Source organism: Ixodes scapularis, unplaced genomic scaffold, assembly GCF_016920785.2.
Source record: "Ixodes scapularis isolate PalLabHiFi unplaced genomic scaffold, ASM1692078v2 PGA_scaffold0__279_contigs__length_252992795, whole genome shotgun sequence".
Taxonomy (NCBI): Eukaryota; Metazoa; Arthropoda; class Arachnida; order Ixodida; family Ixodidae; genus Ixodes; species Ixodes scapularis.
The window spans coordinates 109,217,565-109,231,006 of NW_024609835.1; the positions used below are offsets into that span (position 1 = coordinate 109,217,565).

At 49.8% G+C, this 13,442-nt stretch overlaps 1 protein-coding gene across 1 annotated transcript; it reads right to left on the reverse strand.

Moving 5' to 3' along the window:
- Nucleotides 1–12,560: 12,560 nt before the first annotated feature.
- On the reverse strand, nucleotides 12,561–12,836 carry LOC121048009 (glycine-rich protein 3-like). The gene has a single exon (XM_040503814.2). The coding sequence runs from the start codon at nucleotides 12,834–12,836 to the stop codon at nucleotides 12,561–12,563; it is 276 nt and encodes a 91-aa protein (XP_040359748.2).
- Nucleotides 12,837–13,442: the final 606 nt, after the last annotated feature.

Here is a 13,442-nt window from a genome sequence, read left to right on the forward strand (position 1 = left end):
GCTACTGCTGTGGGTCAAGCTACCTGCTGTTCCTGCCGTGTCCAAGGCCGCAGATCCAGTCAGTTCTGTACCGTCACGCAGCATGGCACAACGCACCCGTTCCAACGCATCTCAGTTCGGGCTGGTAGCTTCAGCGAGAGGTCATCTTCCAGTTCGGCAGCTACAACGGCCTCAGAAAAGTCCATTAACCCCTTGGAACCAGATTTTGTTTCCGCACGAGCCCCCAGTGGCTCATTCGCCATTAAATTTAGGCTCTGTCACGCCTGATCCCCATTGCTCTTCCTTACCCTTCTCAAGAAGTTCTGGCTGACCTTGATCTTGACGTACACTGCCACAGTCGAAGACAGCAAACGGCCCGCTGTTACTGCTGTGTCATCGTCATCGGACGCGCGACGTCGTCCACGGCTAGATATTCGTTTGCAAGCAGGATGCAAAAACTAAGTCATGAATTTGTGTGCCTAGAGTTCACGACTGGGATCACCACTGTGAAATGACAGTGAACAATAGAGGTGTCGCTTTATTTATATATATTGATCAAATCGTCATATTCAAAATTGCAATGCATAAGAAATTGCGGATTTTTGTGGAGCTTTTGTATTGGCACTACGATTAAAGATGTGTCACGTGGTCGCGTGACGTCATGGTGTCAAGACATGCTGCCAAGTAATGTCACGTTACGTGACCTCGTAACGTCGCGCGACGCAGTCACGTGACTCACTGCGTGAAATCGATTAAAATTGAAAAAAATTCATGAGATTTATTAGCGTTCTTGAAACCTTCATGTCAGATGACATCACGCATTCTAAACGCGAGCCACGTGACACCGTGAGTACTGGATTTTTATGAGCCCGAGTCAAGTGCTGGGTTCATGACTAACAGCAGCACGAAACATTCGGGTAATTATTCGTGTTAAATCAGAGACGCAAATAGTGGAACTCTAACAATGTCTGAAGCTCAGCACAAAATATGCTTTGCCAACCCCAGCGCAGGACTATAATGAACACTGATGGTATCTAATTAGCGTCATATCATGTGGCCGCTTGTTCTATTTGCCAGTTGAGAAGGGGAAAGCTGTGTCTTTCCATTATTTGTACTGCGTCTACATCTGCGCGTAAAAAAAGCTAATGGGTGTTTCTTTCTTTCAGGTTATATCAACGTCAGGGATATCTTTTTAGCGGCATTTACCGGAAGTATGAAAATTTTTGCACGACATATTTTACATGTCGTGCAAACTGTGTCTTGACTGGCACAAAGTAGGCTCTGAAAGGGGTGGGGGGGAGGCGACGTGGGTCCCATTTGGGCAGCCCACGTAGGTTCCATGCAGTGTTGTACGGAACGGCGTTCCAAGGAACGGCGTTCCTGGAACGCGTTCCTTTTAGGAGGAACGAAGGAACGCCGCCGTTCCATTTTGCATGGCTGGAACTGGAACGGGAACGCGTTACATTTTTACTGGAACGGAAAGAGTAACGGCGTTCCTTTTTTTCGTCCAGTGGGGTAATTCTTATTTTGTAAGGGAAATTATAAGGGAAATTTTGAAAGTACAAAAACACTATCTTTACGAAGTGCAGGATCTCGTTATCTTTTTGGCTACTAATCTTGTGGATTATTTTGTGTGTTCCTCGCTTGCTAACAGTTTCGGGTGCAGGAGAGCTGGTGGACATTGATTCATTTTTGAGTGCCCGAAACTGCGGTACAAAAAGCAAGGCTTTTAGTCGTAGGAAAAGACAAAGAAAGAGGGTTGTTTCAAGCTCAGCTACTTTCTTTGGTTCCACGAATCCTCATACACCCAGAGATCTAAGGCCGACTACAGCCACTTGTGAACTTCCATGACGAGGCCTAAAGTTACAACAAGATCACAGGCTGCCGGACATCGAACGCACCCTTGTGTCACGAACATTGGTCACTTAAAAGATACACCAAAAAAAATATTTCTTCTCTTGTCCCCTTCCCTCCCCCCCCCCCCCCCCCCCCCCCACACACACACACCTTCAAAATGAACAACACAGCCAACCTTACAAAGAAGTAATTGTAGTTTTTAAGACGGATCTTCCAAAAGCCCTACCCTCTCCTCGAATTGCTTGTCTTGCGGCCAGCAGCATCGAGAAGCAACTGTTGTTAAAGGGGCGGTGCAACAATTTTTGTACTTTGCGCAAATACCGCTTAAAACGGATCCCTGACGTTAATGACCTATAAAACACGCGTTCGTTTTTCACCCCACGCAGTAAAAGTTCAGGAAAAAAATTAAAGAAAAGCGAGCACCGTTCACCCCCTCAACCCGCAGCCAGAACAAGCGGCCACGTGATCTGGAGCCGATTATATGCCGCCAATGTTGATCATAGCCACGCGCTGGGGTTGGCAAAGCACAGGACACGCGCTGACTTCCAGACATTGTTATGGCTCGGTTAATGTCGTCGTTGCAGCGATTGGGCACGGGCCACTACCCGAATGCATGTCGAGGCATCGATTGTCACGAGCCCAGATTGAATGCGTACGCAGTCTTCGCGTCCACTGTGTGAGTAGCATTTGAATATCGTCACCGCAAAGCTCGATGACGCATTCCTGGGGATCGTACTGTTGCCACTGTCCCCAGAGCTCCGTCATCAAATTTCGCGAAGGAGCAAACGGCGGCTTTGGAAGGAGAGACTGAAAGAAAAGCTCCGCTTTCATACTTTGAATTCCGCCGCGACGAAGACGCTTCTTGGTCAGTGGTGTTGCGTTCGAGAATTCTTGGGTCCCACTAGTGCCAGGAAGCTGGTGTAAAGTAAGAAATATTCCTACCCAATGTCGTTGCACAGCTCCTTTAAGTTCGAACAGGGGACTTCGCTCAATTGAAACGTGGGAGGTTGCTGTGAAACGCTCGTACAATGTTGGGTAAAAGTACATTCGGCTCGTCTGAATCGTCCACTAGAAACATGAATAAGTTTAAAAGCTGAGATTTCTAACTTGTATATACCAACAAATGAAAACCTGCTTCCGCTTGTTTTTTTTCTCCTGTTGCCCTTCCATAAGGACATACAAACTCGTATGTTGACTTCTCATGCGATAGATAAAAAGAAAAATCTCTACTTGATTAAACTAAATATAGTAATTAGCAAAATACAAATGTAACGTATATGTAACGATACGTTCCATTTTTTAAACTGTAACGGGAACGAGTTCCTTTCTCACAGATGGAACTTGTAACGGGAACGCGTTCCAAAAATCAGAAGGAACGAGGAACGAGCTTTCGTTCCTTTTTTTTGAGGAACGTGTACAACACTGGCTTCCATGTCGGATTTGCTAGTCGGACAAGTGGAGCCCGCTTGGCTAGCCCACCTGGGGTGTTTCGGGGGACCCACAAATGCCTATTTGGACAGCCCACATGGGCTCGCTACGTGGGACCCACAGTGGTCTACTTGGGCAGCCCACATGTTCCCTCCTCGTGGGGCCCAGGGTGAGCCTAAGTGGGCAGCCCACATGAGGTCACCCCGAGAACATTATTTCGTTTGGGTTCATTTGACAATTTACCAGCGGTGTGCATTTAACAGCGGCGTTCATACCGAATTAAGGATACCTCACTTTCGCCGTGCGCTTACTGAAGATATTACCATTTTGACAGACCAAAAGAACGTTTTGAGCACGCTCACAAAAATTGGGCGATTCAAATGTACGAAATGGAACAAAAAGACCTGTGTACATCCCAATAAAAAAAATATTGTTCGACAGGTAATCGGGATACTTTGCCAGGTTGAAGCGTCTACGGACACCAAATTTTGAACATTCTGACGAGCGTGTTTGGAATTCACCCTCAAATGCAATACTGTGCGTCCAAAATTTCACCGTACGTAAAACGGCCTCATCAACATACACGCTGAGTAGTGAGTTACTAATAAAGTGTAGCAAGTCTAAAATTTCTCATTAACGCTTAGAATTACAATCCTCGGCGATTTTGTATAAAGTTAAACCGATCTTCTATGTTGAATTTCCAAAACGTACAGTAATTATTCTCAATATTAGTGGAAAGTGACATTTTGGGAGTTGCACAGGTACTCCAAGTTGGGCACATCCCCAACTTTTTTGGCCATCAACGCCTCGACGCATGCATTAAAATAAGAATTCCAACTTCACAAAGAGAATCCTTACAATGTTCTCCGGGAATATTTTTGATGACAGTCATAGAGTATCAATAAGCAGTAATTAAGCTTTTGCAAGCGTATAGTTTTAATTCCACGGCTCTACAATTTTTTTACGTTGAATCATAAGGCCCAGTTTCACAAAAATATAATTTTCTGATTTTTTTCACAAAAGATAGTAATGTTCCCCAGTACTGTAATTACAGCTGGGTATCATAAAACGCAAATCAATTAGAATTTTGACATTTAATTGAAAACTTTTTACTCCACGAAATGTTCCAGAAAGTTGGTCATGCCAGCGCCTTTCCCCATTGGAGCCCACGCCGTTCCTAATTTGGCCCCGGAGGAGCCGAGGTGGTACCCACGAGGGTTTTATATGGGCAGCCCTAGTTGGGCGTGCTCACGCTTTTACACTGCCACTGCATTGCTGAGATGGGACCCACGGAGGTATTGCATGGGCAGCCCAAGTTGGGCATGCCCATACTTTTCCCCCCTGAAGCGTACATCTGCGCTAACTCTATACCCGCATAGCCGAAGTTGGATCCACGGCGGTATTGCACGGGCAGTCCAAATTGGGCGTTTCATCGCGTTAGACGAGGTGGGATCCACTAGGGTACTGCATGGGCAGCGAAAGTTGGGCATGCCCCCCTGCGCCCCCGTGGAACCAACGTGGGTTTCGTAGAGGCGGCCTGAGCCCCCATTGCCCACAAGGCCCCACCTCTTTTGCTACCTGAAGTATACACCGTTGAGGCACCCAAGTATGTTTTAACTGTGGCCGACCTGCCTCAGAAAGCTGTCCCTGAGAATAGAAGCATTGAAAGAAATAAATGTAACTTATTAATCATACGTTACATGGAACTACAATTGTGTACTGGAAGGATACATGAAAAGAAATATCCTAGTGGCCTCAAGCGACGACCGAATGTTGTCAGCCGCTCCACGTATCGCAGCAATGTCGTTCTCAATATTTTATTTCCGCAGCTTTGACCACCTTCATATTTTGTTAAAACTTCACAGTTTCTGGGTGCAAAATAAAAGCAATGAAGGACTACTGTTAACAGGTGACGCATATATAATTGGCTAATTGACATCCCTAAATATAGAAGGGGGTCCTTCAGGAATAGAAGGGGAAGGGGTAGAGGTAGAGCTAGAGGTATTTATATGTTCTGTATTACCCCACAAACTTTCCCCCCTTATGTAATGCCCCACGGGGCCCTTAAGGAGAAATAAATAAAATGAGGAAGTTAGTTTTAAAAACGTTCTCCCTTCGTTTTTTGTCCCTGTTGTTTTGGCGTATTTCCCCATGATGCAAAACCAACTAGCCCAACTAGCCATCCTTATCCAATTTATTTCTTCTACAACGGGCCTCTCTACTTGTTTTGACAATATTGTTTCTTCGGATCGTCTCGTCCATGTCAACCTCATTTGCCGCCTCGACATGCCAGGCAAGACTTTACTCGCTCGCAATTCGCCACGGCTTCAACCCGCCTGAAGTGCTGCGTCTCCTTGGGGGTGTTCCACCTTCAGCCGGTCACGGGAAAATGATCTGCAGGATACTGCGTTCAGAGAGGTGGAAGCAAGTAAGCAGACTGCGTTTAGAGAGGTGGAAGCAAGTAAGCAGACTTCGGGATGCTTTGTGGTTGCTCTGCCACGGGTTCACGTCCACAGAAAGAGAGGCCTGCAGCAAGTATGGAGAGCACCTTCGACTTCCTTCCAAGGTCACGGAATTCCTTTGGGATAGGCTCCGAGCGTCGCTGCCGAAAAAGAAGAGATTTGATTCGCCGGACTGTGTCACCTTTCTGGGAGATGCTTCTGCACCGCCGGATGTCACCCGTATCTTGGAAAAAGGCCCCAAGTACAGCCTGGCGCCCAGGATGAAGCCTGTGGACAAGCTTGGATTGGTGAGAACTCTGGCGGATAAGGCGGCACAGCAGGACAGGGACAGGTGCATATCTGAAGGTGTAGATGTTATTATGCGCACGTCAGGATATGGTCAAGCAGGCTTCAATTTGAGGCATGTTGTTTCACACTTCAAGGAAAATAACCTCCGTCTACTAGTAGCTGACAAGGAGGGCGGCTTTGTGGTAGCGGAAGAAAAGCTGTTCAAAGACAAGTCACGTGAGGCCATAGAAAAACCCTTCAAACCTGTTAAGGATGTTTCACTGAACAGGGTAAAATCGGAAACCAGAGCCTTATGCCAGAAGTTGGATCTATCCAGCTTAGGAAAGAAAGTGCTTTCGTCAAAAAATGTTAACCTGGAAGTTTTTTTCACAGCTAAAACCCACAAGAGTGGGTGTCCGTTCAGGGCTATAGTCACGGAGAGGGATTCGTGGCAGGTGGAAGTGGGGGGTTTTCTACGTAAACACTTGTCTGCGTTGGAGCTGGGGGTGTCACGATCCTTCTCGAACGTGGACGAAGGGGGCCGAAGCACCCGCCGAGGAGAGACGACACGCAGCCTGGTTGTGAGGGTGGACGATGACTGGCCGGAGCGGCGTACGCTCAACGGCGTTTATTGGGCGCGATGGTCAATGTTGCCCGCCGAGCCTGGCGGCCGCAGACGGGCGGACTGGAGGGGGGCGCTACATACTTGTTACACTCTTCCCCTCCAGTTTGTTTTTCCTAACAAACAAAATAAATGAAATAACCACACACACGGCCGACACCAACTCGGCGTCTGGTCGTGTCAAGTCCTGGACGGTCGACGGCGAAGGTTATCCCGGCGAGTAGCGGTTAGGGGGCCTTCGCTGCCGTGTACCCCGCCTGGGTACAGGTGTCGACGGGCCAGGTGTGGCAACGCCGGGCGCTGCCTGTACAGGTCGCGCTCCACCCGGTGGAGCTGCAGGGACCGGATTTGAGAGTGGCATCGGTCCAACTGGTGCCACTGGACTGAAGACACTTGTTGCCTCCGTGGTGGGTGGCGCTCCGCTGGCCGCGACTGGTGCTGTTGTTGGGCCCCCTGCAGGCTGGTCCTCTGAAGCGACGGCCGAGGGTGCAAGCCAGGTCCCGGAGCGAGGCCTGACATGGTCGGCGTGCCGGTGCCAGGTGGTCCCGTCGGGCATGCGGACGAGCAGCGACGAGGCACTCGCTGGTGAAACCACACGTCCGGCAGACCAGGGTGGGCCAGGACGGAAGTTCCTGGCGTACACCGACGCTCCCGGCTCCGGCAAAGGCCCGGGACGGCACCCTCGATCAGCAGCCAGTTTCCGCTTCAGCTGCTTCAGGAGCGCCGTGGACCGAAGGTCTGGATGCAAGACGTCCAAGGGTGTCTTGACCATCCGGCCCAGCAGAAGCTCGCAACGGGCACGGCCAGTGACCTCGTGAGGTGTGGTCCGGTACTGGAGTAGTACCCGGGCCACCTGCGTCCGGAAATCCCCGGGCTGGCTCTTCTTGAGCTTGTCCTTAATGGTCTGTACCAACCGCTCTGCTGCACCATTGGAAGCGGGGTGGTACGGCGGAACCAGCATCCGGCGGATCCCATTCCTCTGCAGCCAGTCCAGGTACTCGGCGCTAGCGAAAGCGGGACCATTGTCGGACACAATAATGTCCGGCAATCCCTGCGCCGCGAAGACCTGCCGCAGAGCCGCAATGGTCGCGCTTGCCGAAGGACTGATGACTGGCAGTGCCTCCACCCACTTGGAGAAGGCGTCCACTACCACCAGGAAGTAGTGGCCCTTGAAGGGTCCCGCATAGTCCACATGCAAGCGGGACCACGGCCTCTGTGGGAACGGCCAGGGGGTGATCTCCACGTGGCGCGAGGCTCGCTGGTTCTCCTGGCAGACCTGGCAGCCTTGCACCTGGTGCACTATGTCCTGGTCCAAGCCAGGCCACCAAACGTGCGACCGTGCCACCATCTTGGTCTTTTCCACGCCAGGATGCCCCGCATGCAGCAACTGCACGACCTTGGCCCGGAGACTTTGTGGAATCACCACCCTGGAACCCCACAGCAGGCAGCCCTGCTCCAAGCTGAGCTCGGCGGTCTTGTGGCTGTACGCCTGGTGGCGCAGCACTTCCCCTCGGGCAAGCGCCTTGACCACCTGAGAAAGGACCGGGTACCGGCTGGTCGCCTGCGCCACCGCAGTCCTGGTGAGCACCCCCGGGTAGGCCCGCTCCAGCAGGAATACGTCAGCTGGCTCTGGAACGGCAGCAGGCAACTCCGGCAGGGGCAGGCGGCTCAGGGCATCGGCAGGTCCCAGGTCCTTCCCAGGGCGGTAGACCAGCTTGTAGCTGTAGGCTGCCAGCGTCAAGGCCCAGCGTACCACACGAGGCGATGCTTGCACTGGAACTGCCCTGTCAGATCCCAGCAGCCCCAGCAGCGGCTTGTGGTCCGTGACTGCCTCGAACTGCCGGCCCCACAGGTACTGATGGAAGCGCTGGACCCCGAAGATGAGCGCCAGGCCTTCTTTGTCCAGCTGGCTGTAGCGTTGCTCTGCCGCATGTAGTCGACGAGAAGCAAACGCCACAGGGTGTTCCTGACCATCCTGACCCCGGTGCGACAGGACGGCTCTTACCCCATACGGCGACGCATCCACGGTGAGGACTACAGGCTTGGCCGAGTCGAAGTGCACCAGCACTGGTGCCTTAACGACCAGCTCCTTGCTGCGCTGGAAGGCCAAGTCCTGCTCCTTCTTCCAGGCCCACTGCTGCCCATCACGAAGCAGGCGATGCAGTGGCTCTAGATGCGTCGACAGGTTGGGCAGGAACCTCCTGTAGAACTTGATGAGGCCGAGGTAGCTCTGAAGCTCCTTCTTGCTCTTGGGCTTCGGCGCCTTGAGCACGGCCTCAATCTTGCGGGGAGCCGGGGCCAGGCCGGCCTGGGAGATGATGTGTCCCAGGTACTCCACACTGGGCGTCAGGAACACGCACTTGTCCAGCCTCAGCTTGAGACCGGCGTCCTGTAGTCGTGTCAGGACTTTGCGCAGGTTCTGCAGGTGGTCCCCGTCGTCGGTACCGGTAACCAGGATGTCGTCCAAGTACACCGCCACGTGCCTCATGCCCCTGAAGAGGTTGTCCATCTCCCTCTGGAAGATGGCTGGGGCTGAGGCCACGCCGAAAGGTAGGCGCGTGTACTGGAAGGGTCCCATAGTTGTTGAAATGGTGACATACTTCCGGGCGGCATCCTGGAGCACCAGCTGCTGGTAGGCATCTCGAAGGTCGAGCTTGGAGGACTTCTGTCCCCCGGACAGAGCTGACCACAGATCTTCTACCCGAGGCAGCGGGTACTTCTCGACGGTAGCGACGGGGTTGATGGTGACTTTAAAGTCCCCGCAGATCCTGACGCGGCCGTCTCGCTTGAGGACTGGAACAATCGGTGCAGCCCACTCGGAAGTCTTGACGGGCACCAGGATACCCTCTCGCTGCAGCCGTTGCAGCTCCTGGGTGACCCCGTCCTTCAGGGCGAACGGCAGCGGACGCGGCTTGAAGAACCGAGGCCGGGCTCCCTCGGGAACGTGGATGCCGACCGTCGTGCCACGCAGCCTGGTTGTGAGGGTGGACGATGACTGGCCGGAGCGGCGTACGCTCAACGGCGTTTATTGGGCGCGATGGTCAATGTTGCCCGCCGAGCCTGGCGGCCGCAGACGGGCGGACTGGAGGGGGGCGCTACATACTTGTTACGGGGGGATCCTTTCCTGGTCAGGAATTCTGAAGAAATTTTTGAGTTCCTACAGGGAAGAGCCCTTAAAGGGACAACAGGTTTCTCAATTTACGTGGAAGACCTTTTTCATTCGGTCCCCCATGAACACCTTTTTGAGGCTGTCAGACTCTGTATTGAGGAAAATGGAGAGGTCCCATTTCGCAATGCGTGTGGTCTCACAGTCGAAGGTTTTTTGGAGCTGCTGAACCACTACCTCAACTCCACTGTCGTTTCCTTTGAGGGAGAGCTGTTTGCGCAGAAACGTTGCATCTGCATCGGTTCTGCTGTAGCACCGGTACTGTGTGACATTTTTCTTGCAAATTGAGACAAGCGTATATCTGAAAAAATTCAACAGAAGGAACATGTTAAAATTTTATACGCCGCGTCCTGTCTAGTTCTCCCTTCGTTTTTTGTCCCTGTTGTTTTCGCGTATTTCCCCATGATGCAAAACCAACTAGCCAACTATATAGCAGCCTCGTGGTGATCTTCGGCAGCCTAATAAAATGTTAGGGCGCATGACTGATAAGGCACAGTGTTGTAAAGTGAGGGCCCGAAACAAGTGCACGTAAAATTGAATATAACATTAGCCTCCCGAGGCAGTACTTCGTGAAGTTTTGAGTTCATGCAAGCCGATGCCCAAATGTGATTTATGTTAGGATTACAAGAAATCTTAATCCTTATTTGGCGCTATTTATGTGTAATTAGGAATATCTGCATTAGTCTAGAACAGGGGTGGCCAGGTTGACCTGGTCTATAAGCCGCAAACAAAACTAAGAAACTTGTAAGAGCCACGGGGGGGGGGGGGGGGGGGGGGGGCTACGAATGATGTTAACTCGGGCTTCCGCGACCTTCAACAAGGAACGATGGCGAGCATCCTTTATCTAAAGGGGACAAGTATCACCGGCGAGTGACAAAGGCCACAAGACTGAACATTTCCTCGACCCCAAGCCATGCATGCATGGTTTGACAGTCCCTGTACTTGATGCCTTTCCCCCTAAGGTCCGGCAAACTCCCTGGAACAATCAAAGAAACAGGATCTGTGGAAGCATACGAGTGGAGAGCGGTTCGACTGTAAGTATGGGGGCACAAGGCTGCCGAACCGCAAGTTGTACTTTATTCCGAAATCCTTGGGAAACGCGGAAAGGGAGAAAGGGGAGAGGTGGGAGGGGGGGGGGGGGGGGTTCCTCACGAGGGATTCGCGAGCCGCACTTGGACCAGCGAAGAGCCGCACGCGACTCGGGAGCCGCGGTTTGGCCACCCTTGATCTAGAATTTCTTCTACTGCTTCGAAAATATTAAATAACGCTATTTCTAATTCTTGCTATCTAATAATAAAAGCGTATTGTACGAACGATAAAATACTATAGAGCATAATTACAAATTTCATGGCGGAAATAGTGCCTATTGCCAAAACAATGCGGAAGATATTTTATCAATTTTGCAGCCCAAACCGTTTCGAACCGGTTCTAACCAGTTTGAACCGGTTTTTGGTTGCTCCCCGGAACTGAACTGGAACTGAACAGGAACTGAAGAGAAAGCCGTGAGCCCAAACCCGAACAGGACCAATAAAAGTTTCGGTTCGATACTGCTCTGCATGACTGCGTGCCCGCCTATTTGCACCTGTAAGCCTGTGCGTGTTCTGCGTATTAGTACCCGTGCGTTCCGTCGCGTGCCCGAGGTTGTGTGTAAATATTAGTACGTTACAAATAGGGTTTCGCGCTTTCGGTTTCTATTTTTTTTTATTCGGTGTACTTTCTTTTGTGTTTCTTCTAAAATTTACTTTTCGGTTTTTTTCGGCATATATTTATGCCCACAAAAGTTTATCGGATTTTTATCTGAATATAAAATAAACAGCAACGGACACCGGATCAGATGATCCTTGTAGCTCTTATATTTGTGATCGCTCAAAGAATAACTGAAAACGAAATGGACACTTTATTTGGAAAATGTGTGCCACTGTAAAAGAAACAAGAAAAATAAAAACGCAGAAGTACAAACAAGTCAGATATGAAGCCTATGCCCAGAAAACATGGAACTTCACCTTCTGTACGTCAAAATTACGTGATCTTATTATAGTACACACACATGTACTTTCCCAGGTTCTCCTCGTTGATCCGCAGTCTTCCTTTCCTGTTAATATGACCCTGAGCTTCGAGAACGCCCTCTCAACGCTAACACTGGACATTGGCAGGCTGAGGAGATGAAAGGTTGCATGAGCCAAAATCGGCCAATCAACCAATTGTGACCGCCAAAAGAGACTTGGTGCGACATTTTGAAGCACAACACAATATTATATGAGCTTGCATCAAGTTAGTCTTCCTTACAACGAGTTCGAAAACACGCTCGTACATGGCGAAGTCATGGAGCATTTCGGACTTTTGATGATGCGTACATTAAACCAAAGCGTCGTAATGCCATCCAGGTATCCCAAATATTCGGACACGTTTCGATAGACACTGCCGTTCCACTTTTTCGCCACGGCTCTGCGGTACGACTGGAAGGTCAAAGTGGCCTTTTCCGGTTAAAACTGAATTTTATAAAATGAATTTGATGAACTTTAATTGGTTTTTATTGGTTTAACTCGAAAATGCTGAACCTAAATCTGACCTTTTTCTGTTAAGACCGAATTTCCGAAGATAGATTCGGTGTACTTTTATCGGTTTTTATCGGTTTAAACCGAAAACTCCGAACCATAGTTATAAATCGCCTAGGGCCAACCCATAAAAAAATTTGTGTAGGAAATCCAATTAGAAATACGGGAAGTAAATGTTTTTTTCAATTTATTATGACTGTACATGTTGATGAGACGAGGGCTCTTCAACCGTGGTATCCTCCACCGTAGCCTCCGCCGTAGCCTCCGCCGTAGCCTCCTCCGTATCCCCCGTGTCCGCCATAGCTGATGAATTTCACCAATCCAATGCCATGGCCACCGCCGTAGCCACCACCGTAGCCGCCGCCGTAGCCCCCACCGTAGCCTCCGCCGTAGCCTCCGCCGTAGCCTCCGCCGTAGCCGCCACCGTAGCCACCAATGTATCCAGCCATCGCCGAAGCGAGGGCCAAGGAGAACACGAGTACGGCGATCTGTGAGCGCATAGAAATAATTCCTGTGGCTTCCCTTGTTTCGCCAATACTGGCTCGAGATAAATTCATTGTTAGAGCATATATAAAAAGAGTTACTTATTGAATATTTTTTGCTTGAGCAAAAAAAATCTGTTGATACTACTCAAATTTATGTTTCTTTTTTCTAGAAATGAACATTTGCTTAGAAACATTGAGTTGACTGGACAATCGAAACCGTTTAGTTTTTTTCCGGATTTACTTTGTGCGGTACATTTCAAAAAAAAAAAAAAAATCTCGAAATAAATTAAAAGCAAGCAGAGTACAGCGTGTAACCAAAGACAAATTTCAGTGTTTTTTTTTTGCCTGAAAAATAAACAAACCCATCGCCATTCTGTTAACCTCCGCCCAAATATAGTGGTAGGAATTTAGACAAGATGCCAAAGTTTCAGAACTAATTGTTATCTTATTAAAACTTATGCCATTGTTTAAAACAAATTTTAAGGTAAAATAGTGCCAGTTTCGGGTAGCTGTGAACGTCTTTAAACAATAGATAAAGTTAAAAAATGTTTGCATTTTATCTAGACCGCAAACGCCACGATTGAGCTGAGACTCACCTGTTGAATTGCGTAATTTGTTTTT

Bases quoted from the DNA above. Each gene is read 5' to 3' on its own strand.
- LOC121048009 (XM_040503814.2), bottom strand. From the start codon at position 12,836: ATGCGCTCACAGATCGCCGTACTCGTGTTCTCCTTGGCCCTCGCTTCG.